Consider the following 27925-nt stretch of genomic DNA (forward strand, 5'->3'; position numbering starts at 1 on the left):
CGACCCCCCCCTCACCACCTGAGCATCGTTTAGTTCAAAACCTTTGGCACTGTTTGTAATCGTGCACTTATTTATTTTTGTAGGGAGGCAGTATAACAGTTAATAGGCGTGAATTTGAATCTTGTCTAACTACATCATTTACTCGCTTTAGGTGACCTTGGCCATTTATTTAATCCCTGGCTTGTGTCTCTGCTGTAAAATGGGTTGTTGTGCAGATTAAATGAGTAAAGCATTCAAAGCTATCTTGCGTACTCAATACATGTTAACTATTTTATTTGTCCTTCATAGATGAATATAAATTTCATAATGATAAAGGCCTTTTCTGTCTTCCGGGCTGTATTCTGGTGCCTAGAACAGTCCCTGACACAAAGTAGGCATCAATAAACATTTGTTGAATGAGTGACTATGACAGCCCTGGAAGGTTGATAATATTTCTCTATTTTTTTCAGGTGTGTAACACAGCGATCCATAAAAGTATTCACCCCAACCTGTCCTTCCTGTCTTAATCTCCTTCCAACTCCCACCCAAACACCAGCCACTAGAACTATTGTCTGTTCTAACATGCTTTGTTTTGTACCCTTGCTCACACTCTTCATAAGAACTCTTTTCTTGTATTTAAAAACCTCCTATGACCATAGCCTAAATGTTACCTGCTTCCACCGATGAAAATAATAAATTACCTAACACTTAATATTGAGTGCTTGCAATGAGCCAGACATTGTTGCATGAGTTAAAATACTCATTTTTAAACTCATAATCTTTGTAGGTGAAACTATGTTCCTATTACATAGAATTAAGGAACGGAAGGATTACGTTGCTTGCTCAAGGACAACTGGTTGTAAATGAAAAAGCATCTTCCCTGTGCTGTATGTTCCATAAAACTTAAAACATATTTCTGCTAGCACTTATCAAAATAGTTGTGATTATTTGGTTGCTATTCTCCACCAGTGACTGATCCAGGGATTGTTTTTCATCTTAGTATTCTATTCCCACTTACCGCAAACATAAAATGAGTTACAGGAGTCTTTGCTGTTGAGATGTTCAAGTGACTCTCCTAGGGTTACAGGTATACTCTTTGGTTCAGTCAGAAACCTGATTCAATTTTTTCCCCTCTTCCCCTTTCATTTTCATTTACTGTATAATACTGGAACCGTTAATGGACTTTTTTTAAAGTTCATCTTGGAACCTTAACCATCCTAAGATATCCCAGATAGTCTGACTTTAGAGCTTCCACTATTTATTGCTGTACTGCTTAAAGGTTTCTTTCAAATGAAAACTTGTTATAATTTCAAGCTAGGCACACAAAATACTAGAAGCTCTAGGATACATTGTTGAGATCAGATTTGTCTATGTTCCTAGACAGTACCTTGTTCTCTGATGATAATCAGAGCTCCAGTTTCATTTATCATATTGGTCTGAAGTATCTAGTGACTACAGAAATAACAGAAAAGTCTTGATTGGTGTGTGTGTATACACACACGCACACACACACACATATTAAACCTTTTCATTTCCCAAGGAACTGTATTCTATATAACAATATAATTTGTTCTCTAATTTTACATGTTGTTACAGGGAAAGTAGTGGTTTCTGGCTCAGGAAGACAATCTCAGAAACATGTGGAATGATATTGAGCTGTTGACCAGTGATGATACAGGAAGCGGGTACCTAAGTGTTGGTTCAAGAAAAGAACACGGAACTGCTTTATATCAAGTTGATTTGCTAGCAAAGATCTCCTCTGAAAAGGTAATGATTATGATGCTGACTGTTTTCATTTACAACACTTTTGCTGAGTGCTTAGTAAACCCAGTAGTCACATGGTAAATGTTCTGTAAATGCATGTAGCACTTTATCAGGGAATCAAGGTTCAGTCTCAGATTACTGGAAATTTCCATCTGTATTTTCCCTTCATTGTCTTAAGATCACTATATACAAAACTGAACATTTCATAGCTCTTCTTCTATTTGGATAAATAGAATGTAAATAAAGCAAAACAAAGAATACCCACCACCAGCTTAGGAAATAAAACATTACCGATAGATTTGAAGCCCCTGGGGTCCCTTCCTGATCCCACGCTTCCCCACACTTCACCCCTGAGTTAAGCATTCTGCTGAGGTTAACAGGTGACCTTTCCATGCATTTCTTTCCACATATGAATTTTCTTCTTTTAATAATACTTCTGCCATTTTCAGTCCAGGTTTACAACCTTATTTTTGCATCCTGTAGAAAATATTACAGTTAGTTTTTTTATCTTAGATTTTCTTTTTCAGTAATTTGCTTCTGATAAAGTAATTTTTGTAAACAAAGGGTTTTTTGGTAAAGAAAGTGCATCTGATTCTTATTCATTATAGCCCAGGATCCCTTCACTTCCCTTAGTAGGTCAATACAATATTTAATCCTCTAATTAAGATAAAAGGTTTAAATGAAAAGAAGAAACAAACTATTAGAGACAAGATTGTATCTTCTAGGGCTTGAAAGGAAAGGCCTCTTCTGGGAACCTTATTCATAAAGGACCTCAAATGTAGGCTTTTGGCTTTTTTTTTTTTTTCAAGCGAGGATCTATATGTATTCAAAGAAACTGGCTGATAGGATTTAGAAAAAAATAGATCATTCTTTACACAACTTGCATACTGTTGTTGAACTATCCTGCCTTTAGTAGACTATGAATCACAGAATTTGTAAATGTTAATTATGAGTAGTACAAATAAATTATTTTCTTTGGTACTGTTTATTTGTTAAAAGCAAAAATTTTAATTTAAAGTATACTAAAAGTCCTGTAATGAGAAAGTGGCATCTGTATTTTACTATTATCAGAAGCCTCAAAATATGGAAGTGGCCCAGGCCTCTCTTGAGCTCTGAGCATTCCTGTTGAAAAATAATAGTATGTGTGTATTGAGCTTCAAATTCAGCTAGGAACTAAAATTCCATCTGTATTAGCTTGAAGTATCGCTCATCACTCATAGCAAATGCTATGTTCAAAATCCTATGCTAAACACTTAGAATATAAGGTAAACTATTATCCCATCTTTTTGGGATCTTTCCTTAAAGTGAAACAGAATGCCAGCAATAAAAACTGCTGAGTTGTGCAAGTCAGTATATGCTAAATATCAAATGAATGGTACAGACAGTAAATGCAGTAGAAATTCAGAGGAAGGAGAGCTCATTGTGGGTGGGGACAGTTTAAGGAACATTTCATGAAGAAATTAGCATTTAACTTGGGCCTTAAGAAAAAGGGAAAATGGAGACACAACTTACCAAAATTTGTGAAGTGCAACAAAAGCAGTGCATACAGGAAAATTTATAACACTGAATGTATATGTTAGAAAAGAAGAAAGATCTAAAATCAATAATCTTAGTTTCTTGCTTAGGAAACTAGAAAAGTAAGAGCAAATGAAATCCATAGTAAACAGAAAAAAGAATTAGAGAACAGAAATCAGTGAAATTGAAAATAGGAAATCAATGAAACCAAGAACTGTTTCTTTGAAAAGATCAGTGAAATCTGTAAGTCTTTAGGCTAATTAAGGAAAACAGAGAACACAAATTACTAATATCAGAAATGAAAGGGGGACATCACTACAGACCCTATGGATATTAAAAGGATAATCAAGGAATACTAAGAGCAACACTCTGCCCACAAATTTGATGACTTAATGAAATGGACCACATACTTGAAAGACATAATCTTCCAAAACTCACACAAGAAGAAATAGACATTCTGAATAGGCCTCTTTCTGAGAAATTGTATGAGTAATTAATAACCTTCCAAAACAGAAAGAACCAACCCAGATGGGTTCACTGATGAATTCTACCAAACATGTAGGCAAGAAATTATACCAATTTTCTACAATCACTTTCAGAAGATAGAAGCAGAGGGAATACTTCCTAACTAATTCTATAAGCCCAGCATTACCCTAATAGCCAAACCAGGCAAAGACATTGCAAGAAAAGAAAACTACAGGCCAAGATTTTTCATGAACAGAAATGCAAAAGTCCTCAACAAAATATTCTCAAATTGAATCCAATATATGAAGAGAGTTATATACTACAACCAAGTAGGACTTATCCCAGGTATGCAAGGTTGCTTAAACATTTGAAAATTGGGTGATGAATGTGTAACCTTATTGTGGTAATCATTTCACAATATATATGTATATTAAATGATCACATTGTACACCTTAAACTTAATGCTATTTGCAAATTATATCTCAGGAAAGCTGGAAAAAAAATCAATGTAATCCTTTACATCAACAGATTAAAGAAAAGTCACATAATCATATCAATAAATGGAAAAAAGCATTTGAAAAAATCTAACAATCATGATAAAAACTCTCAGTAAACTAGAAATAGAAGGAAGCTTACTCAATTTGATAAAGAATATCTACAAAAAACCTATAACGTTATCCTTAATGGGAAGAAACTAGAAATTTTCCCAGTAAGATCAGAACAAGGCAAGGATATCCCTCTTACTACTTCTTTTCAACATCATACTGGAAGTCCCAGCTAATTCAATAGGACAAGAAAAGGAAATAAGAGGCATACAGACTGAGAAGAAAGAAATAAAACTTTGTTTGCACATGTCTTGATTGTCTACATAGAAAATCTGAAGTAGTTGACAAAAAAACTCCTGCAACTGAAACAATTATAGCAAGGTTACAGAAATATAAGGTTTATATGCAAAAGTCAGCTGCTTTCCTACATACCAGCAATGAACAAATGGAATTAGAAATTAAAAACACAATGCAAAATAATCTTTGTGACCTTGGATTAGGCAAAGCCTTCTTACATGTGATGCCATAAGCACAAGTGACAAAAGAAAAAAATAAATTGGACTTCATCAGAATTAAAAGCTGTGCTTCAAAAGACAAGTTCAAAAAGTGAAAACTCACAGAATGGGAGGAAATATTTGTAGATAGTTACCTGACAAATAACTCATATCCAAAAAAAATACAAAGAACTTCCAACTTAATTATAAAAAGACAAATAACTTGGTTAAAAAATGGGCCAAACACCCTAACACACACCTCCCTAAAGAAGATATACGGATAACAAGCATATGAAAAGACGCTTCACATCTTATCATCAAGGAGGTTCAATTTAAAACCACCATGAGGGGCACCTGGCTGGCTCATTTGGAGGAGCATGCAACTCTTGATCGTGGGGTTGTGAGTTTGAGCCCTACACTGGGTGTAGAGATTACTAAAAAAGTAAAAATAAAACAATCACAAGATACCACTGCACACCTATCAGAATGGCCAATATCAACAACACTGACAACACCCAATGCTGATAAAGATGTGGAGCAACAGGAACTCTTATTCAGGGCTGGTGGAAATGCAAAATGGTACAGCCACTTTGGAAGACAGTGGGACAGTTTCTCCCAAAATGAAACATACCTATACAATACCAACAAAGCAGTTGCACTCCACGGTATATGCCCAAAGGAGCTGAAACTTAAATCTACACAAAAACCTGCATATAGATGTTTATAGCAGCTTGATTTAAATTGGCATAACTTGGATGGGGGCGCCTGGGTAGCACAATCGTTAGGCGTCTGCCTTCAGCTCAGGGCGTGATCCCGGCGTTGTGGGATCGAGCCCCACATCGGGCTCCTCCGCTATGAGCCTGCTTCTTCCTCTCCCACTCCTCCTGCTTGTGTTCCCTCTCTCGCTGGCTGTCTCTATCTCTGTCAAATAAATAAATAAAATCTTTACAAAAAAATAAATAAAATTGGCATAACTTGGAATCAACCAAGATATCCTTCAGTAGGTGAATGTATAAACTGGTATATCCAGACAATAAAATATTATTCAGCCCTGAAAAGAGCTATGAAGCCATGGGAAGACGTGGAGGAAACTTAAATGTCTATTATTAAGCGACAGAAGTCAATCTAAAGCTACATACTGTATCATTCCAACGATATGACACTCTGGAAAAGGTAAAACTATGGACACAGTGATAAGAGCAACGGTTGTCAGGGATTAGAGCTTGAGGGGAGGAGAGACCAGTAGACACAGCCCAGGATTTTTAGGGCAATGAAATTACTCTGTATGATATAATAATGACAGAGAACTGTCATTATACATGTGTTCAGATTCACAGAGTGTACAATAGAAAGAGTGAACTATCAACTATGGACTCCGGGTGGTGATGTGTCAGTGTAGCAAGTGTACCATCTGGTGGGGGATGTTGATAGTGGGGAAGGCTGTGCATGTCTGGAGGCTGGGAATATGTGGGAACTCTCTGCACCTTCCTCTCAATTCCGCTGTGAACCTAAAACTGCTCTTAAAAAATAACGTCTTAAGAAGAGGAGAGAGAGCTGTCCAAGCAGAGAGAACTGTATGGGTACATCCCAGGATGGTATAGCATAGTTCCTTCTCTGTAGTGGTTTGGTATAAAACTTCTCATTATTAGAGGAAGCAAGTTAAAAAAAGCATAAGAGGCATCAGAATGTGGTGGCATTTTCAAGAATTTCACCTGGAGAAGGTGACTATTTAAACAGGCACAAAATGAACTGATTGGATTAAAACCTAGCCAGGGAAGAATAAGAACAGTTAACATTTATTGAGCATGTATTATATGTAGGGCTATCTTCTAAGCCTTTGCATGAATTCATTCATTTAATCCTCATAAAAGCCAGCTTTATAGGTATTACTATTATTATTCCTGTTTTGCAGGAGAGTCAGTTGAGGCATTTGCCCAAGATTACTCAGCTAGTAAGTCACCAAGCATTGTCAACCACTAAACTGTCCAACCACTGAACTGTCCAGATACATTTCTGGGGTGCCTGGGTGGCTTAGTCAGTTAAGTGGCTGCCTTCAGCTCAGGTCATGATCCCAGAGTCCTAGGACTGAGCCCTGCGTTGGGTTCCTTGCTAAGCGGGGAGCCTGCTTCTCTCTCTCCCTCTGCCTGCCATTCCCCCTGCTTGTGCTCGTGCTCTCTCTCTCTCCGGCAAATAAATAAATAAATAAATAAATAAATAAATAAATAAATAAAATCTTTAAAAAAAAAAAAGATATATTTGCATGTAAGCTCCAATTACCAGAAGCTGAAAACTGGGGTCTCATAATTGGCTTGCATAGTATTTTTTAAAATGTTGACTTGGCTGCCAATATTGAAAACTCAGAACATTTCACATAAAGATCCAGTTTTCTTGGTAAATGGGGCATGGCCATGCCAGGGTTGCATTTCCACCGGCGTTTAATCTGTTTCTGCTCTCTTTACTATCTTTGGGGGTGTGAACCCTCCAGTTCACATCCCACCCCTGGCCCCCGTCATATCTCAGACACTGAGGCTTTGTGCCAGACTTGGCTCATTCATTGATTTTGATGCCTGCCTGCTCCTACAGGCATAGGATCCACCCTTAGGAAAAAAAGACTTGCACCTGAGAATCCCTTGTCCTTTCCTAGCAATCTTGGACTGTTTCCCCATTTTGGGTTCTGAATGGATTCACGTTATACCATAGAAAGAAACTTGACTAATTAGAGATATGGACTAAAGAAAAAAGTTAACTTTTAAATGTGGATGGTTGGGACTCTGATGATACTCTCAGTAAGTATGTTAAACGTGTATAAAAACATTTTATTTTAGTCCTGCTTTTCCCTCCCACAGGCCTCATTAAATCCAAAGATACAAGCATGCAGCTTAAGTAATGGGTTTATTATTGTAGTGGACCAATCAGTGATACTGCTTGACAGTGTTTGTAGAGTGCTTCAACTACATCTTATATTTGGTAAGTCTAATGTAATACAATAAAATTAAGTGGAAGTCAGGTGTAGCTCGCTACAATTTTGACTGTATTGCCTTTTCTTTACTCCATTGTTTCTAACACTTGAAATTGGACTAATTTTAAAAAGTTAATCTCAAGTGCCTTTTTTGTGCTGAGTACTAGATGCAAGGGATCCTGAGATGAACCCTTCTCTCAATAAATCTAAGGGGTACATGTACGTGTAAATACATCTATAGCAACAATTAACTTTACTTGCATGGTTTCTTTAAATTAGAATATTGTGGAATCCTATTGAGCCCAATTTTGTTCAAGTTCCTGAATCATACATAATTTTAATATCAACTGATATTTGAATACTTTTAGAATATATGTAGCCCTGTAGGGGCACCTGGGTGGTTCATTCAGTTAAACATTTGACTTCAACTGAGGTCATGATCCTAGGGTCCTGGATCAAGCCGCGCATCCCATCGCATCGGGCTCCCTGCTCAGCCAGGGGTCTGCTTCTCCCTCTGCCCCTCCCCCACTGTTTGTACTCTCCCTCTCAAATAAATAAATAAAATCTTTATATATAGGCGTATAAAAAGCTTTTTATTTTTATATGAGAGAGAGAGAAAATGTGAGTGGGGGAAGGGACAGAGGGAGAGAGAATCTCAAGCAGACTCCTGGCTGAGCACAGAGCGGGACCCAGGGCTCCATCCCAGGACCCTGAGATTACAACCTGAGCCGAAATCAAGAGTTGGATGCTTAACCGACTAAGCCACCCGGGGGCCCCTATAAAAAGCTTTTTAAAAACTAATGAATTATTTCATTGAATTAAAAGGCTTTAATGATGCAAATATGTATGTAAGAGTAAATTAAGGGACAAAGCAGTGATTGTGCTGCAAAATAGGTGAAAACATTGTGAACGTTTTTTCTTAAATTTTGAGAGATGGTTGAAGTGTTTAAGAACTTAGACAACAGAGAAGGAATCAGGAGGTATGCATGTGAGAAGGCAATCTTGATTGCAATATGGAGGGAAGGAACTCCTATTTTGTAGAATCTTAATGTATCTACCCTGAACGGTCTACAAGATTCACAATTTCACCATGAAATAGTGGGCTGTGTTAATGTGTAATACATTTATGGAAAGTCTTTGTTTATATCTCACCTTATGCAAAAGGGCTATCCTGAGCACTCCAGTTGGCCCTGCATTGTGCGTGGCTCTTCCAAGCTATCTTCCCCCGCTCTACTTTTTCTTTTTTCCAGAGAATTTACCACCTTTTTACAAGTCATATAATTTCTTATGCCCTAATTGTTTATCATCTATTTCTGCCTTGAAATTTGAGCTCCATGAAGGTGGGACTCTTTTGTTACTATTCTCAGATACATGCAAAAGGCCTGGAGCATTGCTTAGCATGTAGTAAGTGCTCAGTAAATATTTGTTGACTGAATAAGAGTAACATTCTTTATTACTTTAATTACCACCTTTTGGACATATTTAAGAGAAGCTTAAATAGTTGACTTTTTAAAAAAATATTTTATTTATTTATTTATTTATTTGACAGAGGGAGAGGCAGCGAGAGAGGGAACACAAGCAGGGGGAGTGGGAGAGGGAGAAGCAGTCTTCCCGCTGAGCACGGAGCCCGATGGCGGGGCTCGATGCCAGAACACCAGAACGCCGGGATCATGACCTGAGCCAAAGGCAGACACTTAACGACTGAGCCACCCAGGCACCCCAATAGTTGACTTTTAATGACAAAATTTGTACTTTTTTTAATATTAAAAATAAGTATTTTCGATGGAAGCTTGTAACTTTGATTTGAAATTTTCAGATACCGAAGTGGATGTAGTTGGCCTCTGTCAAGAAGGAAAGTTTCTTTTGGTTGGAGAGAGAAGTGGCAACTTACATCTTATTCACGTAACATCAAAGCAAACATTACTCACTAACGTAAGACCCTGTTATGTTTTTCATTTTTGTCACTTAAATTTGAAATTATCTCTTAGACAACTAAAACCATAACAAACCATTCCTTAATTTGTTTTTAATTAAAAGAATAATGTTCCTTACATTAAATTTTAGAATCATACCTTTGAAACTTATGCAGGAAATGCAAAATTGAAAAATTAAGCTTTGATTCTATTCCTAGTATGCTTGTCCAATATAGTTTTTCATTTTAAAACTAAAATGTTTGGAATTATAGGTAGAATTATTGCTAATGACAATTGATAGTACTAGACTTTAAAGAATATAATTCTTGATTGTATTTTTCTGGGTTTAATCTTATTATTTGAAATGAATTTGCAATTAGGCTTTTGTTCCGAAAGCTAATGATGAAAATCAGTGTACTTACCGGAATCTTATTATTGAGAAAGATGGTTCAAGTGAAGGTAAGTTTCTTGAATTTTTTTTCAATGTCCTCTGATTAATATCCAATTAAAAAAAAACAGATTTGTAGTTAACAAATTATATGAATTCATTTTTATGCCTCCTATACAATGTTAATTTTTTTAGTGATTCAAATAATATTATGATAAGAAATAAGCTTTTGTATTTTAGCTCTATTCAGGGGTTTAGATGTACTTTCCCTGAACATAATGTTCTAAATTCATATTTATAGTTTTGAGAGTTTTATAGATTACCAAGGAGACAATATATTCTTTTTTTTTTTTTTTTTAAGATTTTATTTATTTATTTGACAGAGAGAGACAGCCAGCGAGAGAGGGAACACAAGCAGGGGGAGCGGGAGAGGAAGAAGCAGGCTTCTCAGCAGAGCAGGGAGCCCGATGCGGGGCTGTGTCCCAGGGCTCTGGGATCACGCCCTGAGCCGAAGGCAGACGCTTAATGACTGAGCCACCCAGGCGCCCCAGAGACAATATATTCTTTTAAAATGTTTTTGTAGGGGCGCCTGGGTGGCTCAGTCAGTTAAGCGCCTGCCTTTGGCTCAGGTCATGATCCCAGGGTCCAGGCTTAGCAGGGAGCCTGCTTTCCCCTCCGCCCTCTGCCTGCTGCTTCCCCTGCTTGGGCGTGCACTCGTGCTCTCGTTAATAAATAAATAAAATCTTTAAAAAAAATAAAATGGTTTTTGTAGGTTTCAGCATATGTATCATATTTTTAGTTCAACAAATGTTAACTGGACCTTAATTTATTTCAGTATATCTGAGATTTTTTTTTTTCCTGGGAAGTGAAGTTTGATTTATAAAAACTTCAAAGAAGCTAGCATTATTTTGTAAATAACTTACCAATTCTTTTTAAATAAGCTTTATCTGTATCATTACCATATTATTTGATGATTAGATTTTAAATGAGCAAATTGACATATTTTTAAGGTAGGTCCAAACTCTTAAATTTTTTAAAGATTTATTTATTTATTTGAGAGAGAAAGAGTACTCATGGAGGGTGGGCAGAGGGAGAGGGTGAGACAGTCTCAAGCAGACTCCACACTGAGCATGGAGCCCAACACAGGGCTCGATCTCATGACCCTGAGATCATGACCTGAACCGAAACCAAGAGTCAGGTGCTTAACTGGACACTTAACCGACTGTACCATCCAGGTGCCCCCAGACACTTAAAATTTTATATCCATGCACCTGTTAGAGAAACTGGCTTGATTTTATTTCAATAGGTACCTATTATATGCTGCTGCTTACAAACAGTGGATTTTTTTGTATTACAAACCTTCAACTTGCAAAAATTCAACAAGGTAAGTAATGGATTCTTTAAATTATTATTGATTTGCAGCAATATTTCTTATTAGTTTTTTGGGTTAAATTTTAAATATTCTCTTTAAGAATATTATTTTAGTTTAATTAGATTCTGTAATACCAGATATACTTTTAAGTATTCTTATATTGCTTATTTGTCACTATTAGGGCTGCAACAGAATCTGAAGAAATGTACATTGTTTACAGTCTTCAAAGAGTTTATAGCTTAGTCGGGGAGACAAGACATACACTAGAATAGTAATAAATGCTTTTTGATGGAATGAATGAACCTGGAAACTGAAATGACTGTATAAACATGTTAACAATACAGGCAATAATCCATAGTATTTGCTCAGTGAGTGGTACGGACCATACATCCCTCTGCGCTGGGAAAGGTTGAGGAATTGGTTCGGGGCATGTGTTCAACAAATATTTTTTCATAGTCTTTGTGCCAAGAATGTACAAAGTCCTGGGGATACCACAAGACATAGTTCTTCATAGTTTAACAAAGGAATCAGACAAGTAAAAGAGCTCTTCCAAAATGTGTGCAAAGTGATGAAGACTTTACAGGTAAGACTTCAGAGCTTGAATAGGAGAGTTGGAGCAGGGAGAAGACCCCCTTAAGAGGGAGAAATGTGGTAAGGTAAAGTATGCAGAGTCACTCCAGGGACTAAGACGCAGCCTGGCTGATGCCCTGACTATGCCATGTTGTCACAATTTATATCAGTGGTCAAGGGCAAAACTGAAAAGTCTCCAGTGCTTCACACTAGAAGAATAGTGTATATAATCTCACCTTGACACACAAGGGTGACTTGCATATATTTTATAGGTTAATACTATAACTTTAGTTTGCTCTCCCCTTTCACGCAGCAATTGAGAATGTAGACTTCAATACAGCAAAAAAGGTAAGAAAACAAAACCACATTGTCCTCCTGAAACTTATTTTTAATGCGAGTTTAGGAGAGTGTTTCTGGATATTGTCTAGTGGTTGATATTTTGGGAATTTGCTTAATATAACATTTTAGTAACATTGACATTTAAAAATGCATTTATTGGGGCTGGCTCCTTCAGTGGAGCATACGACTTTTTTTTTTTTTTTTTTAAGATTTTATTTATTTATTTATTTGACAGAGAGAGAGACAGCGACAGAGAGAGCACAAGCAGGGGGAGTGGGAGAGGGAGAAGCAGGCTTCTCGCTGAGCAGGGAGCCCGATGCAGGGCTGGTCCCAGGACTCTGGGATCATGACCTGAGCCAAAGGCAGACGCTTAATGACTGAACCACCCAGGTGCCCCAAGGAGCATGCAACTCTTGATCTCAGGGTTGTGAGTTTGAGCCCCATGTTGAGTGTAGAGATTATTTAAAAATAAAATCATTAAAAAAAAAAGATGTATTTAAAAATGAATAAATAAAATAAAAATGCATTTATAACAGATTGATTTAAACTCATTTTTTATCAGTCTTTCCAAGGAGTTTGGACTGTGGAGCATATATTTAACATTCTTATTTTTTTTAATTTTGCAGTTACAAGGACAAATCAAGTCTGGTTTTATTTCTACTGAAAATTATCATACTCTTGGTTGTCTGAACCTTGTGGCTAGAGATTTAGCAAGTGAAATTCCCGTGATAATTGGGGTAATTATTTCTATAAAATTTTATTTTCTTCTGAAGTGTTTCTTCATTAGCACATAGTTTCGGTTAAATTACGAATTAATATGTAATGTATAACAGAAACAAATTATAAAATTTAGGTCATAAAATTAACTCAATAAGTACACGTAAGTTTCTATGCTGGAAAACATACTGCCTCTTTATTTTCACTAATTTCTACCTGAAACTTAGCATTTCTTTCAATTATAAATCCAGGCAAAAACAATAAAAATCTAATTATATTCAAGGAGTACCTTCTAATTCAAGGAATAGGCAACAATTCAATATAATTACAGCATTTGCAACATTTTTACCTGCCAGATTTATATTTTATATTAAGAAGCAGTCACATTTCTCTGTGTATCCAGTTCAGTATTCCATTAGGGTTTCAAATGATTTAAAATTAATATTTTTGAATTTTTTTCAAAAATATGTGGCTACTTAAATGAAGATACTTAACCAAAAACTATATCTCATCCTACTGGAGGAGGTCTTAGAGTTTACCCCATGTCTTTGGAGTGAGTTGCGTGAATGTGCCCACTCCTTGTTAAAAATTCATAAGCTAACAGTGAACAGCCAAGTTTGCTGTTCTTTCCATTCTGTTCTGTTGAAAGCAGACTAAGAGAGGAACTGGAAGGTAAAAGCTAGTTGGGCTTGAATACATAAGTATATTTTGAAAGTAGTAACGTGTACGACTTCGGTGTTTCTACTTCGAAGAGACTTTAGATCTAAGAGCCAAATTTTCAACTGATGTGCTGTTTCACCTCTGTAGGGAACCGGTAACTGTGCATTCTCAAAATGGGAACCAGACTCTTCAAAAGAAGGAATGACAGTTAAGAATGTTCTTGATACAGAGATTATTAAAGGTAAAATAAGTTAATGAAACCAGTTGGGGTTATTATGAGTGAGTTTTAATTTTCATGTCAATATGCTAAGTCTGGTGAATGGACCATTTTACCTTACTGCTCTTTGAAACAAGCCAGATTAGTTTGCTAATTGTCCACATACATGACTGTTCTTGACCTATTGCAGTTTTTACTCTTCATTTTGGGAGATTTTACATTTTAGTGGTCATCTAAAAATATATAGAGGCAGGTATGTGAGAATGGGAACTTTTTGTTTAAGGGTAGTAGTTCTGCCTTTCCTTAAATAATGTTAGCTTATTATTTAAGTGTGGCTACCTGTAACACAGAAATGTAATCTTTACACACCTTGCTTTCTCTTTTGTAGGTGCAAAGAAGTTCCAGTTGATAGACAATCTACTTTTTGTTCTCGATACTGATGTATGTTTCTGATATTTCTCCTTCGATGTTTTCATTTGGCATTATGTTGAGCAACAAGAGTTTGTCAAACTTAACATAAGACAAGGACTTTAGTTGGGGTGGATTACTCTCTGGTTGCTGTGCTTTATTTCAGTACACATATCCAAAGATAGATCCTGCAGTGTGAGATCTTGATATGTCATTAAGAAGACGTGTCCGTGAAATGTCTCTTTTTGCAGAATGTGCTGAGCATCTGGGATATTTACACTCTGACTCCCACATGGAACTGGCCCTCTCTTCACATCGAAGAGTTTCTTCTCACCACAGAAGCAGATTCTCCTTCATCAGTCACATGGTACATTATGACCCTAGTAGTGATTTCCCTTCTGTTGTAACCAGGTTTCTTGATCATTCATTATATATTACATTCTCACTATCCCTGTGGACAGACTGACAGTGTTAGGACCATTCCATTGTTGAGAACTCATTGAGAACATACAGGCAGTCCAAACCTCCAAGTGTTTGTGTTAGAGAGTGTCACTCTGGGCCATAAACATGAAGAAATCAGTTTCAGTATCTTCTATGGGAATCAGTTTTAACCTTTCAGAATATTCTTTTGAGGGGTGCCTGGGTGGCTCAGTCGGTTAAGCATCTGCCTTCTGCTCAGGTCATGATCCAAAGGTCCTGGTGTCTGGCTCCCTGCTCAGCAGGGAGTCTGCTTGTCCCTCTCCCTCTGCTGCTCCCCCCGCTTGTGCTTGCTCTCTCTGTGTCAAATGAATAGATAAAATCTTAAAAATATGTATATATTCCTTTGATTTAGCCTATATCTAGCAATTGGCAAAACTTATATGATTCACTTAAACTTTCTTTTCTCTTTTAGGCAAGGGATTACAAATCTTAAATTAGTAGCTCTGACAACTACTGATAAGAAGGTATTGGAAAATTTTATTTCACATTTGTCCACATTATGTGTTAGAAATAGTGTTAACTAATACAAAAGTGGTTACATAGTGCCTGTAGCATTTTAACTCTTTGTTGACACAGACTTTACAAATCAGAAATAATCCTGCAGAGTTCTTTTTTTCTTATTTAAAAAAAAAATGGAGGTGCACCTGGGTGGCTCAGTCAGTTAAGTGTCCAACTCTTGATTTCAGCTGAGGTCATAATCTCTGGGTTGTGAGATTGAGCCCCGCATTCAGCACAGTCTGCTTGTCCCTGTCCCTCTGCTCCTCCCCCGACTCATGTGCTCTCTCTCTTTTTCTCTCTCAAATAAATAAATAAATAAAATCTTTTCAAAAAATGGATATAAATCTCAGCTCCCCATTTTAAATGGAGCATCGCAGGATTAAAAATATCCACAAGAAAATGTTCATGAGAGTGACTCATACAGTTAGGAATTATATTCACCTTAAATACAAATTGTAGAATGAACTTCAGGTATATGCTTTTTCATTCAACAGATTTGGAAGGTGGAATAAAGCATAATTTTATATGTAACATTTAAATAAGTAGTCTACTTAGTTATAAAATTGTTTTTTGCATTTAGCCTTATACCAAATGTTTTAATCTAGGCCCTTGATTATGAAGTACTATCTTGTTCTTATAAATTTATATGGCCTAGTAAACTAATTGCTCTTCTGTTTTTCTTAGATGAAAAATCTCATGGTTTATTCATTACCTACGATGGAACTACTGTATTCTTTGGAAGTATCTAGTGTTTCCTCTCTGGTCCAATCCGGAATTAGCACAGTACGTTGATATGTGTTTTGTACTTTATAATAAAACACATTAAGTAAGCTGGGGGGTGCCTGGCTGACTCAGTCAGAAGAGCATTCAATTCTTGATCTTGGGGTTGTGAGTTTGAGCCCCACGCTGGGTGTAGAGAGTACTTAAAGAAATAAAAATCTTTTTTTTTTTTTCCTCTAAAGTTAAGTAACCTACGCATGAGTGGAAACTGGTGTAATACATGGATAGATCTCAGGTTTACAACTACATTTATTATTACCAGATATTTTCGAATACACTTGCCAGAGACCAGTCTTCATATAAGGAAAAGAAAAGCGTATTAATCAAATAAAACCTGAATCATCTATTTATTCAGTTTTCTTGTGTCCCCACAGGAAATATGAATGATAAGTAATTTGGGGGGAAGGTCATTGCTTTTATGGACTTATCTTTTAATTATAATCTTTTTAAAAAACATTTATTACATTTGTTTCATATATTCACACACAGACATGCAGACAGACCACACAGACACATTCTATTTTTCCAAACCATTTGGAATTTACTTGCAGACATCATGGCCTGTTAACCCCTATGTGCTTCAGCAGGTCTCTCCTAAGAATAAGTGCATTCTTCCGTAGCACTATTAAAATTTAACATTAGTACAATACTATTATGAAACATACCATCCAAATCCAGATTTTACCAATGATTCCAGTTACTTTAAAACTTTTTTTTCCCCCTGATCCAGCATCCAATCAAGCATTATGCATGGGGGGCGCCTGGGTGGCACAGTGGTTGGGCGTCTGCCTTCAGCTCAGGGCGTGATCCCGGTGTTATGGGATCGAGCTCCACATCAGGCTCCTCTGCTGTGAGCCTGCTTCTTCCTCTCCCACTCCCCCTGCTTGTGTTCCCTCTCTCGCTGGCTGTCTCTATCTCTGTCAAATAGATAAATAGAATCTTTAAAAAAAAAAAAAATGCATCATGCATGGAATTTTGTTGTTATGGTCGCATGATAGTCTGCTTTAATCTGTAATAGTTCCCTAGTCTTTTTGTTTTTTTAAGACGTTAACATTTTCTGAACCTTCGCCTGTTTTGTTATAGAATGTCCCTCTATTTGGATTTGTCATAATTAGATGCAAGCTGAGCTTTCTTGGCAAGGATACCACATAGGTAATACTGTATTGAACTGTGTCACATAAAGGGACTCTTGTCCATTTTTCCTATTAGTAGTGATGACAGGTGTGATTACTTGGTTAGGGCAGTTCTGCCAGATTTCTCCATTGTGAGGTACTTCCCCGCCTTTGTAATTGCTAAGTAAATTCTGTGGTGTTATTCTGAGACTCTGGGAATATCCTTTTCCCCAGTGGTTTTTTGCAGTGAATTTAGAATCCATTGATGGATAATTCTCACCTAAACCTTAGTAACTATAAAATGAATATTTCTATATTTCAATTTTAAACATTTTTTTTTATTGTTGTAGGATACCATATACCTTTTGGAAGGAATTTGCAAAAATGATTCAAAGTAGGTCATGTTTTGTTTTATCAAATAAGTTGTTAAATAGCAGCTAAGTTACAATTTACTTATTAATATTAATGACAAATACACTTACAGTAAAAACTCTTTTCAGATTATCTGAAGACTCAGTCTCTGTTGTGGTACTCAGGTGTCTTACAGAAGCTTTACCAGAAAACAGGTAACTTCTCATTTTCTTTTAAGCTTTACCCCTTAAGGATAAACTTAAATTCCCTGATTAATAGAATTTTACTGAAATTTCTTTTTCAACTTGTCAGATTGAGTCGGTTACTTCACAAACACAGATTTGCTGAAGCTGAGAGCTTTGCTATTCAGTTTGGACTAGATGTTGAGGTAAATCATTCATGAATTCATTTGTTCATCAAACAAGCTTTTTTTCATGTAATGGGGCCTGGGGAGACAGACACGTAAAGTGTAATTGGAATTTAATGATCAAGCCTATAATTAAGATATGACCAAAGTACACTAGGAATTCAAAGGAGAGATTGATGCTTACTGGGGCGGAAAGACTTCACAGAGGAGGTCATATTTATGTCAGATCTTGAGGATGTTCCAGATGGTCTAGGAAGAGGTAGGAATTCTAGGTGCAAGGACAGCATGAGTAAAGTGAGGGAGGCTTTTGAGGCCTCCAGGAACTCCTGCTGATTAGGTAGGAGTAGAGAATAGGTTATATGCAAAGGAGTAAAAGGAGCAGTAGGGGATCAGAGCCTGGGGAGCCTTGTGTGCCTTGCAGAGGATTTAGGTTGTAATCTGCAGGTGATGGGGAGCTACTATAAGTGTCCTGATTAGATCGTCTCTTTGTAAAGCGGGAGAATTGTTTAGAATGGGGCAGACATAGGGGTGTGAAGACCAGTTGGGAGACTGAACAGCTTTCTGCGTGAGACCTGAGCCAGTGCAGTGAAGTGAAGATGTACGAGAGGGAGGGTCTGACAGAAGACTCTCAGAGGAGGTAGAATCAGTGGGACTAAGAGATCAAACATAGGGAGGGACAAATGTAAGGAATGGCCTGGCAGGACTTTGGCTCAGCATACTCGTGGGATGGGGATGACACTCCCTAAAATGGGAAGTATGTGTGGAAGAGCAGGTAGTGGTAAAAAATGAAGGGTCTGCTTTGTAAAAACTGCATGGAAGGGGTCTTGTGAAATGAGACTATCTGGTAGGAGGATGGAGAGTGATCTGAGCTGAATCTAGAGGTGAGTATCACCAGGGGATGGCTCAGACCATTCTGGGCGAGTGTGCAGAGTAGAGAGAGCTCATCTCAGGATGAGATCCAGGGGCACCAGCATGTAGGATGTGAGGAATAAGGGCTATATGCATATGTGGGAAGAAATAAAGGAAGAAAACAACAAGAACGTATGATTATAGGTAGAAGTCAAGGAAAGAGAAACTTCAGAGTCTAGTGGGAAGTGAAAAGTATAACATTTTAGGGCACCTGGGTGGCTCAGTTGGTTAAGTGTCTACCTTCAGCTCAGGTCGTGATCCAGGGTCCTAGGATCAAGCCCCGAGTAGCGCTCCCTGCTCAGCGGGAGTCTGCTTCTCCCTCTGCCCCTCCCCCTGCTTATGCACACTCTCTTTCTCTCTCTCAAAAATAAGTAAATAAAATCTTGAAAAAAATAAAAGCGTAACATTTTTTTAAAACATACAAAACAATTTTGTGTGTTGTTTAGAAAGGTATATGAGTAAAGGGATAGAGAAATTAATGGAATTTTAAGCACCAGAATCAGAATAATGGATACTTCTGGTTGGGACAAGGAGAATGATATATTTGGGAAGAAAAGGGGGTCCTAAGCTATATTGTTAATATTTATTTTTATGTAGGGTAATGAGTACTTGAGTGTTATATGATTACCTTTTTGAACATCTGAAAGTTTCTTAATAACTAATTTTTTTAAAAAGTGAATGGGGGTTCCTGGCTGGCTCAGTTAGTAGAGCCTGTGACTCTTGATCTTGGGGTCATGAGTTCGAGCCTCACATTGAAAATAGAGATTACCTTAAAAATGTAAATAAAATTAAGATTGAAAAGTGAATGGAGTAAAAATCAGAATCAGTGAAAGCAGTTTTCAGGGAGTAGAGAAATATGAGTAGAGAAACTATGCTTTCTTATCATTTTTAGCTTTCAGAATTACAGAGTCCTTGTCGAAGTTGGCATTTTGTATATAAAAAAGGAACTTAAAGTTTTGGGTTTTTCTTTTTCTTTTCTTTGTTTCTTTCCTTGTTGCTTTGTTTCTTTGTTTGTTTCTTTCCTTGTTTCTTTCTTTCCAGAGTGTGCATGAGCTGGGGGAGGGGCAGAGAAAGGGGGACCCCAAGCAGGCTCCAAGCATGGAGCCTGACAAGGGGGCTTGGGGCTCGATCTCATAACCCTGAGATGATCTGAGCCCAAACCAAGAGTTGGACACTTGACTGACTGAGCCACCCAAGCGCCCCAGTATTGATTATTTCTAACTCAGGCCGTTTCTAGCTGCTAAAGGAACTTTGACAGACTTAGAAAGCGAGGCATGCACATAATCGTGGTCATCTTTTAAAAACCAGCTCCATCACTTTGGAACTGCATAGTTTCAAGTGCATTACTTACCCTTTCTGGAGTCTCGGTTTTCTTGATGGTATAACGGAAATGTTAGTATTCATCCCATAGGGTTATGGTGAGGTGTAAATGCTTGCTCAGGTTTTTATGAGAATTAAATGAGATAATTACATAAGGCTCTTAGTACCCTGCTTGACACATGTAGTTCAGGACTCAAATGGTCTCCGTAACTCTTAGCAATCCAGATTACCTTTGCATTACCTGAGCGTTACCTGCTTTACTGTTTATTCCTGGACCACATGAGGCTTCCCCTTTTTTCATAACAATCTATTGCCTGCAGCCTAAGAAGTCACACACAGGCATGACTTTGCTTCAAGTTCCTTAATGTGGCATGTTTATATTACAGCTTGTTTATAAGGTGAAATCCAACGATATATTAGAAAGATTAGCCTTGAGTTCTGCAGACACCAGCGAGCAGACCAAATGGCAAAAACTCGTAGATGAAGCTAAGGAAAATCTACGTAAAATCCAGGTATGTTTTCCCTGTCGTGTATGGGAGTATTCAGATTGATGGACTGATCAACATTAGATCGCCTCACTGTGTCTGGCATTTCTGAAACAGGACGACGAATTTGTGGTGAATTACTGCTTGGAGGCTCAGTGGCTAACTTACGAAACAACCCAGGAAATGCTAAATTATGCCAAAACCAGGGTAAGTTTTTATAACGTTTGTACCTGTTAGTTTGTCTCATGCAAAAGAAACCATCTAAAAAAAAAAAATGCATTGCGTTTCTATCACAGACATGTTCTGAAGTGCATTTTTTGCTGTAGGTTCCCCTCAGTGAGCTGTCAATACTGTTGCTGGTTATATTCCTTAAAATCAAGGTGTAACAGATGGGCAAAATATTGTGAGCTGTTTTCATAAGATGCATAATTTTTTAAGATATGTCATTTCTTTATCATTCACTGTTTGTCTCAGAATTTAGTGTGATCTGATAATTTGTTTCCTTTCACAGAAAATCCATGTTTCATGAAAAAAACTAATATAGCAGATATTCTAACATTGTTTCTCATTATTCATCTTAGCTTTTGAAAAAAGAAAATAAAACTGTTCCTGTCTATTCTGATGGTTTAAAAGAGGTAATTATATTGTACTTAATTTGAGGGTAAATGTACATTTACAATATGTTTTTCAATTCAAGATAGACCTGTATTTTTTCAAGAGCAACTTATTTTAATACTTATTTCCTTACTGAAAAATGGGAATAATAATAGTACTTACGGGGTTATTTTGAAGTCAGATGGAGTAATTTATATAAACCATTTTGCATAGTGTCTAGTACTGGTTAACCACACAAGTCAATGTTAACTGTTATGATGACTATCATGGTTTAAACTCTTATTTCAAAGTAAATTTTTGGTATAATCTGGCTGGATTTTACCATAAGGGCATTTATAAATCACCGGGAAAACTAATTAATTTTGAAGGGCACTACAGTCAATGTGCAAATGCCTTCTCTTTTGCAGTTTTATTGCATTGAATGTGATTGGAAATGTTTCCATTATTCCAATTTTTTTTGTTGTATTTATGAGAATTGACCTATAATATGGGGTGAAATAAGCATGTGTGCAAGACTTCTGAAACAGAAAGCCTATTTTTGGTGTTTTAAATTTTAATTTTCTTGGATACGATATTCAGATTATCACGTTATTTCCTTTTAGGTACTAAGGGCTCATGCAAAATTGACTACTTTTTATGGAGCATTTGGGCCAGAAAAATTCAGGTGTGTACATTCCTCGTTTTTCATTTTTAGATTATGAATTGGTTTTGGTTTAGAATATCATAAAAGATAAAGTATTGCTTTGACTGAATGTGTTTCTGGGAATCGAGTGATGGAAAATACTATTTTCTTGCTAGGTTTCAGACACTCTTCTACACTGTATGGGAACTGATAAATTTGAAAGGCAAATTTAAATGCACATATCTTTGCCTTAGCAATTTCACTTCTGGCAGTTGATTCTATTAGATACATTAACATGTGCACCAAGAATATCATTATTTACACATATGAGATACAGTTATCTTAAAGATAATACAAGTTTATTTGCCAAATTAACAATGAAAGGAAGCTTTATTTTTTCCCTTGTAGCTAGTCAATCCCCCTTTCCCTACTAATTGCAGTGTTAGGCTTGCAATCTGACATGTATTTGTCTGTCTCTGGACGTAGTATTCAATTGATTTTATATTATTCATTCACCAGTATCGTATAGTTTTTTTTTAAGATTGTATTTATTTGAGAAAGAGAGCACAAGTTGGGGGGAGGGGCAAAGGGAGAGGGAGAAGTAGGCTCCCACTGAGCAGGGAGACCGATGCGGGGCTCGGTCCCAGGACCCCGAACTCATGACCTGAGTCGAAGGTAGACCCTTTACCAACTGAGCCACCCAGGCACCCACCAGTATCATATAGTTTTAATTAACGTAATTTTAGAATGTCCTGTTATCTGGAAGACTAACCCTGCTATACTTTCCTTACTTTTTAGAATTTAGGGGGCAGTTTTCTCATATTTGTTTTTCTGTATGACATTTAGAATGAGAATCCCCTTACTCAGTTTATTTATTTATTATTTCTTTTAATTTAAATTCAATTAATTAACATATAGTGTATTATTAGTTTCAGAGGCAGAGGTCAGTGAATCGTGTCTGATATAATAAGACTTGTTACATCACATGTCCTCCTTAATGTCCATCACCCAGTTACCCCATCCCTCCATAACCTTCCCCTCCAGCAACCCTCAGTTTGTTTCCTATGATTAAGAGTCTTTTATGGGTTTGTCTCCCTTTCTGATTTTGTCTGGTTTATTTTTCCCTCCCTTCCCCTGTGACCCTCTGTTTTGTTTCTTAAATTCCACACATGACTGAGATCATATAATTGTCTTTCTCTGATGGCATAATACCCTCGGGTTTCATCCGCATCATTGCAAATGGCAAGATTTCATTTCTTTTGATGGCTGAGTAGTATTCCATTGTGTATATATACCACATCATCTGTATCCATTCATCTGTTGAGGGATATCTGGGCTCTTTCCACAGTTTGGCTATTATGGACATTGCTGCTATAAACATTGGGGTGTAGGTGCCCCTTTGGATCACTACATTTGTATCTTTGGGATAGTACCTTACACAGTTTAAAGAAATCTTATTTGGGGGACACCCGAGTGGCCCAGTCAGTTAAGTGTATGACACTTGATCTTGGCTTGGGTTGTGATCTCAGGGTCATGAGATTGGGCCCTGCATCACACTTCTCGCTCAGTGCTGAGTCTGCTTGAGATTCTCTCTCTCCCTCTGCCCCTTACCCCTGTTCGTATGCGTACACTCTCTCTCTAATAAATAAATACAATCTTTTTAAAAAATCCTTTTTTGGGGCGCCTGGGTGGCACAGCGGTTAAGCGTCTGCCTTCAGCTCAGGGCGTGATCCTGGCGTTATGGGATCGAGCCCCACATCAGGCTCCTCCGCTGTGGGCCTGCTTCTTCCTCTCCCACTCCCCCTGCTTGTGTTCCCTCTCTCACTGGCTGTCTCTATCTCTGTCAAATAAATAAATAAAATCTTTTAAAAAAATCCTTTTTTAATTAGATTTAAAATTTTTATTTATTTTTACTTTTTTATTGGGAGTGTGCTGAACTGAAGATCAATTTGGGGAGAACCAGTATCTTTACAGTATTGAATCTTCCTATTTAAGGATGTTACGTATCTACTCATTCTGTCCTTTTTTTATGTTCCTGAGTAATATCTACTCAGTTGTCTTTATATAGATCTTAAATATTTTTCCTACTGTTATAAATGGGACATTTCTCCATCATATTTTTGAAAGGCTATGAAAAGCTATTTTTTTAAGATTACTTTTTAACTGGCTACTTTATTGAAATCCTTTTTTTAAAAAATTTTATTTATTTGAGATAAAGAGAGCGCGTGCACAAGCAGGGGGAGAGGCAGAGGGAGAGGGTAAAGCAGACTCCCGCTGATCAGGGGACCGAACATGGGATCCCAACCGTGGGATCACGACCTGAGCCAAAGGCAGATAATGCTTAACTGATTGAGCCACCCAGATGCCCTTGAATTCCTTTATTATTCATATAATATTTCAGTTGATCTAATTTTTTCCAAGTGTGTAATTATATATTCAAATAATGATAATTTTTCCTCATTTTTCCCCCTTACCTTATCTCATTGACTGATACTTACAGAACTGTATATATCTATAGATATATATACACACACACATGTATGTATATACATATACACATATACAAAAGATTTTATTTTGTTTATTTTAGAGAGAGGGAAGGAGAGGGACTCCCCACTGAGTGCAGAGCCCGGCTCAGGGCTCAATCCTAGGACCCCGAGGTCATGACCTGAGCTGAAATTGAGAGTTGGACACTTAACCAACTGAACCACCCAGGAAACCCTCATTCATTTTAAAAACTTAAAATAATAGGAGCACCTGGGTGGCTCAGTTGGTTAAGTATCTAATTTCAGTTCAGGTCGTGATCTTGGGGTCCTGGGATCGAGCCCTCATAGGGTTCCCTGCTCAGTGGGGAGCCTGCTTGTCCTTCTCCCTCTGCCTCTTCCCCAGCTCTTGCTATCACTTGCTCTCTCTCTCTCAAATAAATAAAATCTTTTTAAAAAAATCTTAGGGGCGCCTGGGTGGCACAGCGGTTAAGCGTCTGCCTTCAGCTCAGGGCGTGATCCCAGCGTTATGGGATCGAGCCCCACATCAGGCTCTTCCGCTATGAGTCTGCTTCTTCCTCTCCCACTCCCCCTGCTTGTGTTCCCTCTCTCTCTGGCTGTCTCTATCTCTGTCGAATAAATAAATAAAATCTTAAAAAAAAAAAAAATCTTAAAGTAATTGCTTGTATATGCAGTGATTATCTCAGGAAGGACCTATAAGAAGAGATGCAACTTTCAGGGAGGATAACGGGAGCTCTACAAGTCTGGGATAAGAAGGAAACTACTTTTTACTGTATAATCTTTGGATCCTTTTTTTAACTTTGAAGGGAAAAAAACCCCAAACAAACCACTGGTTAAAATGTCTAATGGTATCCACTTGTAACATTATGACCTTAATTTTTTTTTTTAACTACTAACTTCTTTCCTCTCTGACTTTGCAGTGGTAGTTCTTGGATTGAATTTCTGAATAATGAAGATGACCTTAAGGATATCTTTTTACAGCTAAGAGAAGGAAACCTTGTTTGTGCACAGTACCTTTGGCTTCGACATCGGGTAATCCGTTTTGCATTTTGTCGTTAATGGCTTTATAGCTCCTGGGGTAGGTGATTGAATCTGTTGTCTTCACATGGATGAAGGGTGTCAGGTGTGAGTGGGAAATGGAATGTTTGATAAAATTATCCTGATGATATTAAATTAGAAGTGAAGATATCTTAGAAACGTGTTTCATCTCATTCAGAGTCTAATTAACTCCTAAACTTAGCTTAAAACGCAACATTTTGGGGCACCTGGCTGGCTCAGTCAGTGGAGCATGTGACTCTTGATCTCGGGGTTGTGGGTTCGAGCCCCACATCGGGCACAGAGATTACTTTAAAATCTTAAAAAAAAAAAAAAAGCAACGTGTTACTGAATGATTTATTGATGGACTTTCCTAAGTAGTGTTGGTGGAGAGGTTCAAAATATTGCAGCTCAGACTGTGTAAAGGGATTGTGCATTAGCACTTCTGCTCTGATTCCTTAAATGTTGGCAAGTATCGTTAGGTTCAAAAAGTGGTATCTTGGGGCGCCTGGGTGGCACAGCGGTTAAGCGTCCGCCTTCGGCTCAGGGCGTGATCCCAGCGTTGTGGGATCGAGCCCCACATCAGGCTCCTCTGCTATGAGCCTGCTTCTTCCTCTCCCACTCCCCCTGCTTGTGTTCCCTCTCTCGCTGGCTGTCTCTATCTCTGTCGAATAAATAAATAAAATCTTTAAAAAAAAAAAAAGTGGTATCTTGGTGTGATGTCATTCATGGACACATCGCTTGTTAGGATTTGTACTATCACCTCCTTAAGTTTTCCTTCCTCTGCCAGTTCCACTACCACCTAATCTATTTGTTGGTACTTGTTGCCATGAAAGTTCTCGGAATTTGTGGCTGCCAGCGACTCATCAGTATAGAGTAAATCACCGTTAGTGCTCATAATTAAGTTAGTAAAGTTTTCTTGAAATGACTTCCTAACAAGTCTTTCCCTTTTGGGAGGCTGTCATTTTAAATCTGCCCGATAGATCTTAATTTCTCACTCTGTGTAATTTAGGCAAATTTTGAAAGCAGATTTGATGTGAAAATGCTTGAGAACTTGCTCAACTCAATTTCTACACCAGTATCTTTGCAAAAGCTTTGTCCGTGGCTTAAAAATGATGTGATCCCATTTGTGAGAAGGGCCGTACCTGAAGGGCAGGTGAGTTGCCTTCAGTATTTCCACTCTGGATGATTCAAGTCTAGCCTTTGCCTTACATCACTGAAGAGTGGCACCAATGTCAAGTAGTTCAGTTTGTCTCTCTGTTGAAAGATTATCATGGGGGTTTTAAATTATTTCAGTGATTATCTGCTATTTTATTTTTAAATGATATGTCTGTTTCAGAAAATTCTTGCAAAATGGTTGGAACAAGCGGCCAGGAACCTTGAATTAACCGATAAGGTAATACCAGTATAATTAGCATTGAAAAGACATTTCAAACACTCCCAGTGGCATACAACATTACTTTTAATGGTCTGTGTTATTCTTTAAAGGCAAACTGGCCAGAAAATGGACTTCAACTGGCCGAGGTATTTTTTACAGCAGAAAACCCCGATGAATTGGTCTTGGTGTCCTGTTGGCATTGGATTTCCTTGGTATGATATAGAAAATGAATTTTCAGTAATAAAGCATTTAATTTATGTTAAAGGATATGTGTACATGTACTTAGAAATACATCCACTTCTTTAATTTTCTGTTTGTGTCCTCTTTTATTGTGTACTTTTAAAATTCACAAGAAGAAAAATGTGCTTTTTTTCTTCCTGATACTCTTATCACAACTTCAACCTATTTTAATGCTTTGTTTTTCTCTATTGAACCAAACAAACAGGAAACAATATATAAATATACTCCTCAGTAGTAGAATTGGGATTTTCACAGTCCTTTAAAGGAATGAAATTTAATAATGCTTTAGGATTAGTTTTCAAGGACTTATTTAAACCAGCAAACCGGGGCACCTGGGTGGCACAGCGGTTGAGCGTCTGCCTTCGGCTCAGGGCGTGATCCCGGCGTTATGGGATCGAGCCCCACATCAAGCTCCTCTGCTATGAGCCTGCTTCTTCCTCTCCCACTCCCCCTGCTTGTGTTCCCTCTCTCGCTGGCTGTCTCTATCTCTGTCTAATAAATAAATAAAATCTTTAAAATAAATAAATAAATAAACCAGCAAACCACTCCCAGTTCTGATTGCATTTCTTAGGCATTCCAATAGCCATTATGGCTTAAGTACTAGTGAATTTTTTAAAAGATCAAATTTTTTTAAAAAATGCTGGGACTTTTTTGACTGAAAAAAAAAAAAAGCAGTGGTAGAAAGATTACTAAGCTCAGGAATACTGACGTTATAGTTGATGTTAATTTGAGGTTCACGAACTGAATTTATTATTTGGCTTCTAAATTTCTTAAGTTAATTTCTTTTTCTCTTTAGGTTTCTAAAAACTAGAAAGCATTCATTATATTAAAAAAAAAGAAAAGTACATTCTTGTATTTTAAAAAAGTTTGTTGGAGTGCCATAAATTAGTTTATAAACTAATATGTGAGACATCCCGGTATGAT

The 27925-nt window shown here is 37.3% G+C and overlaps 1 protein-coding gene across 1 annotated transcript in view; it reads left to right on the forward strand.

The window, feature by feature from the left end:
- Positions 1 to 1596: 1596 nt before the first annotated feature.
- The window catches only part of KNTC1 (kinetochore associated 1), a 66108-nt gene continuing 39779 nt past the window's right edge, over positions 1597 to 27925 (forward strand). Inside the window, exons 1-23 of the mRNA XM_008688843.2 lie at positions 1597 to 1746; positions 7609 to 7729; positions 9538 to 9653; positions 10015 to 10093; positions 11329 to 11406; positions 12278 to 12312; positions 12930 to 13040; positions 13828 to 13921; positions 14286 to 14338; positions 14557 to 14672; positions 15198 to 15249; positions 15968 to 16066; positions 17526 to 17569; positions 17676 to 17741; positions 17839 to 17914; positions 20509 to 20634; positions 20725 to 20814; positions 21189 to 21242; positions 21825 to 21886; positions 25269 to 25380; positions 26396 to 26539; positions 26723 to 26779; positions 26872 to 26973. Of these exons, the coding sequence (XP_008687065.2) occupies positions 1618 to 1746; positions 7609 to 7729; positions 9538 to 9653; positions 10015 to 10093; positions 11329 to 11406; positions 12278 to 12312; positions 12930 to 13040; positions 13828 to 13921; positions 14286 to 14338; positions 14557 to 14672; positions 15198 to 15249; positions 15968 to 16066; positions 17526 to 17569; positions 17676 to 17741; positions 17839 to 17914; positions 20509 to 20634; positions 20725 to 20814; positions 21189 to 21242; positions 21825 to 21886; positions 25269 to 25380; positions 26396 to 26539; positions 26723 to 26779; positions 26872 to 26973 (2016 nt within the window). The 5' untranslated portion in view covers positions 1597 to 1617. The remainder of the gene's footprint in view (positions 1747 to 7608; positions 7730 to 9537; positions 9654 to 10014; positions 10094 to 11328; positions 11407 to 12277; positions 12313 to 12929; positions 13041 to 13827; positions 13922 to 14285; positions 14339 to 14556; positions 14673 to 15197; positions 15250 to 15967; positions 16067 to 17525; positions 17570 to 17675; positions 17742 to 17838; positions 17915 to 20508; positions 20635 to 20724; positions 20815 to 21188; positions 21243 to 21824; positions 21887 to 25268; positions 25381 to 26395; positions 26540 to 26722; positions 26780 to 26871; positions 26974 to 27925) is intronic.

The sequence above is a fragment of the Ursus maritimus genome, unplaced genomic scaffold, assembly GCF_017311325.1.
Source record: "Ursus maritimus isolate PB19 unplaced genomic scaffold, ASM1731132v1 scaffold_33, whole genome shotgun sequence".
In the NCBI taxonomy this organism is placed as follows: domain Eukaryota; kingdom Metazoa; phylum Chordata; class Mammalia; order Carnivora; family Ursidae; genus Ursus; species Ursus maritimus.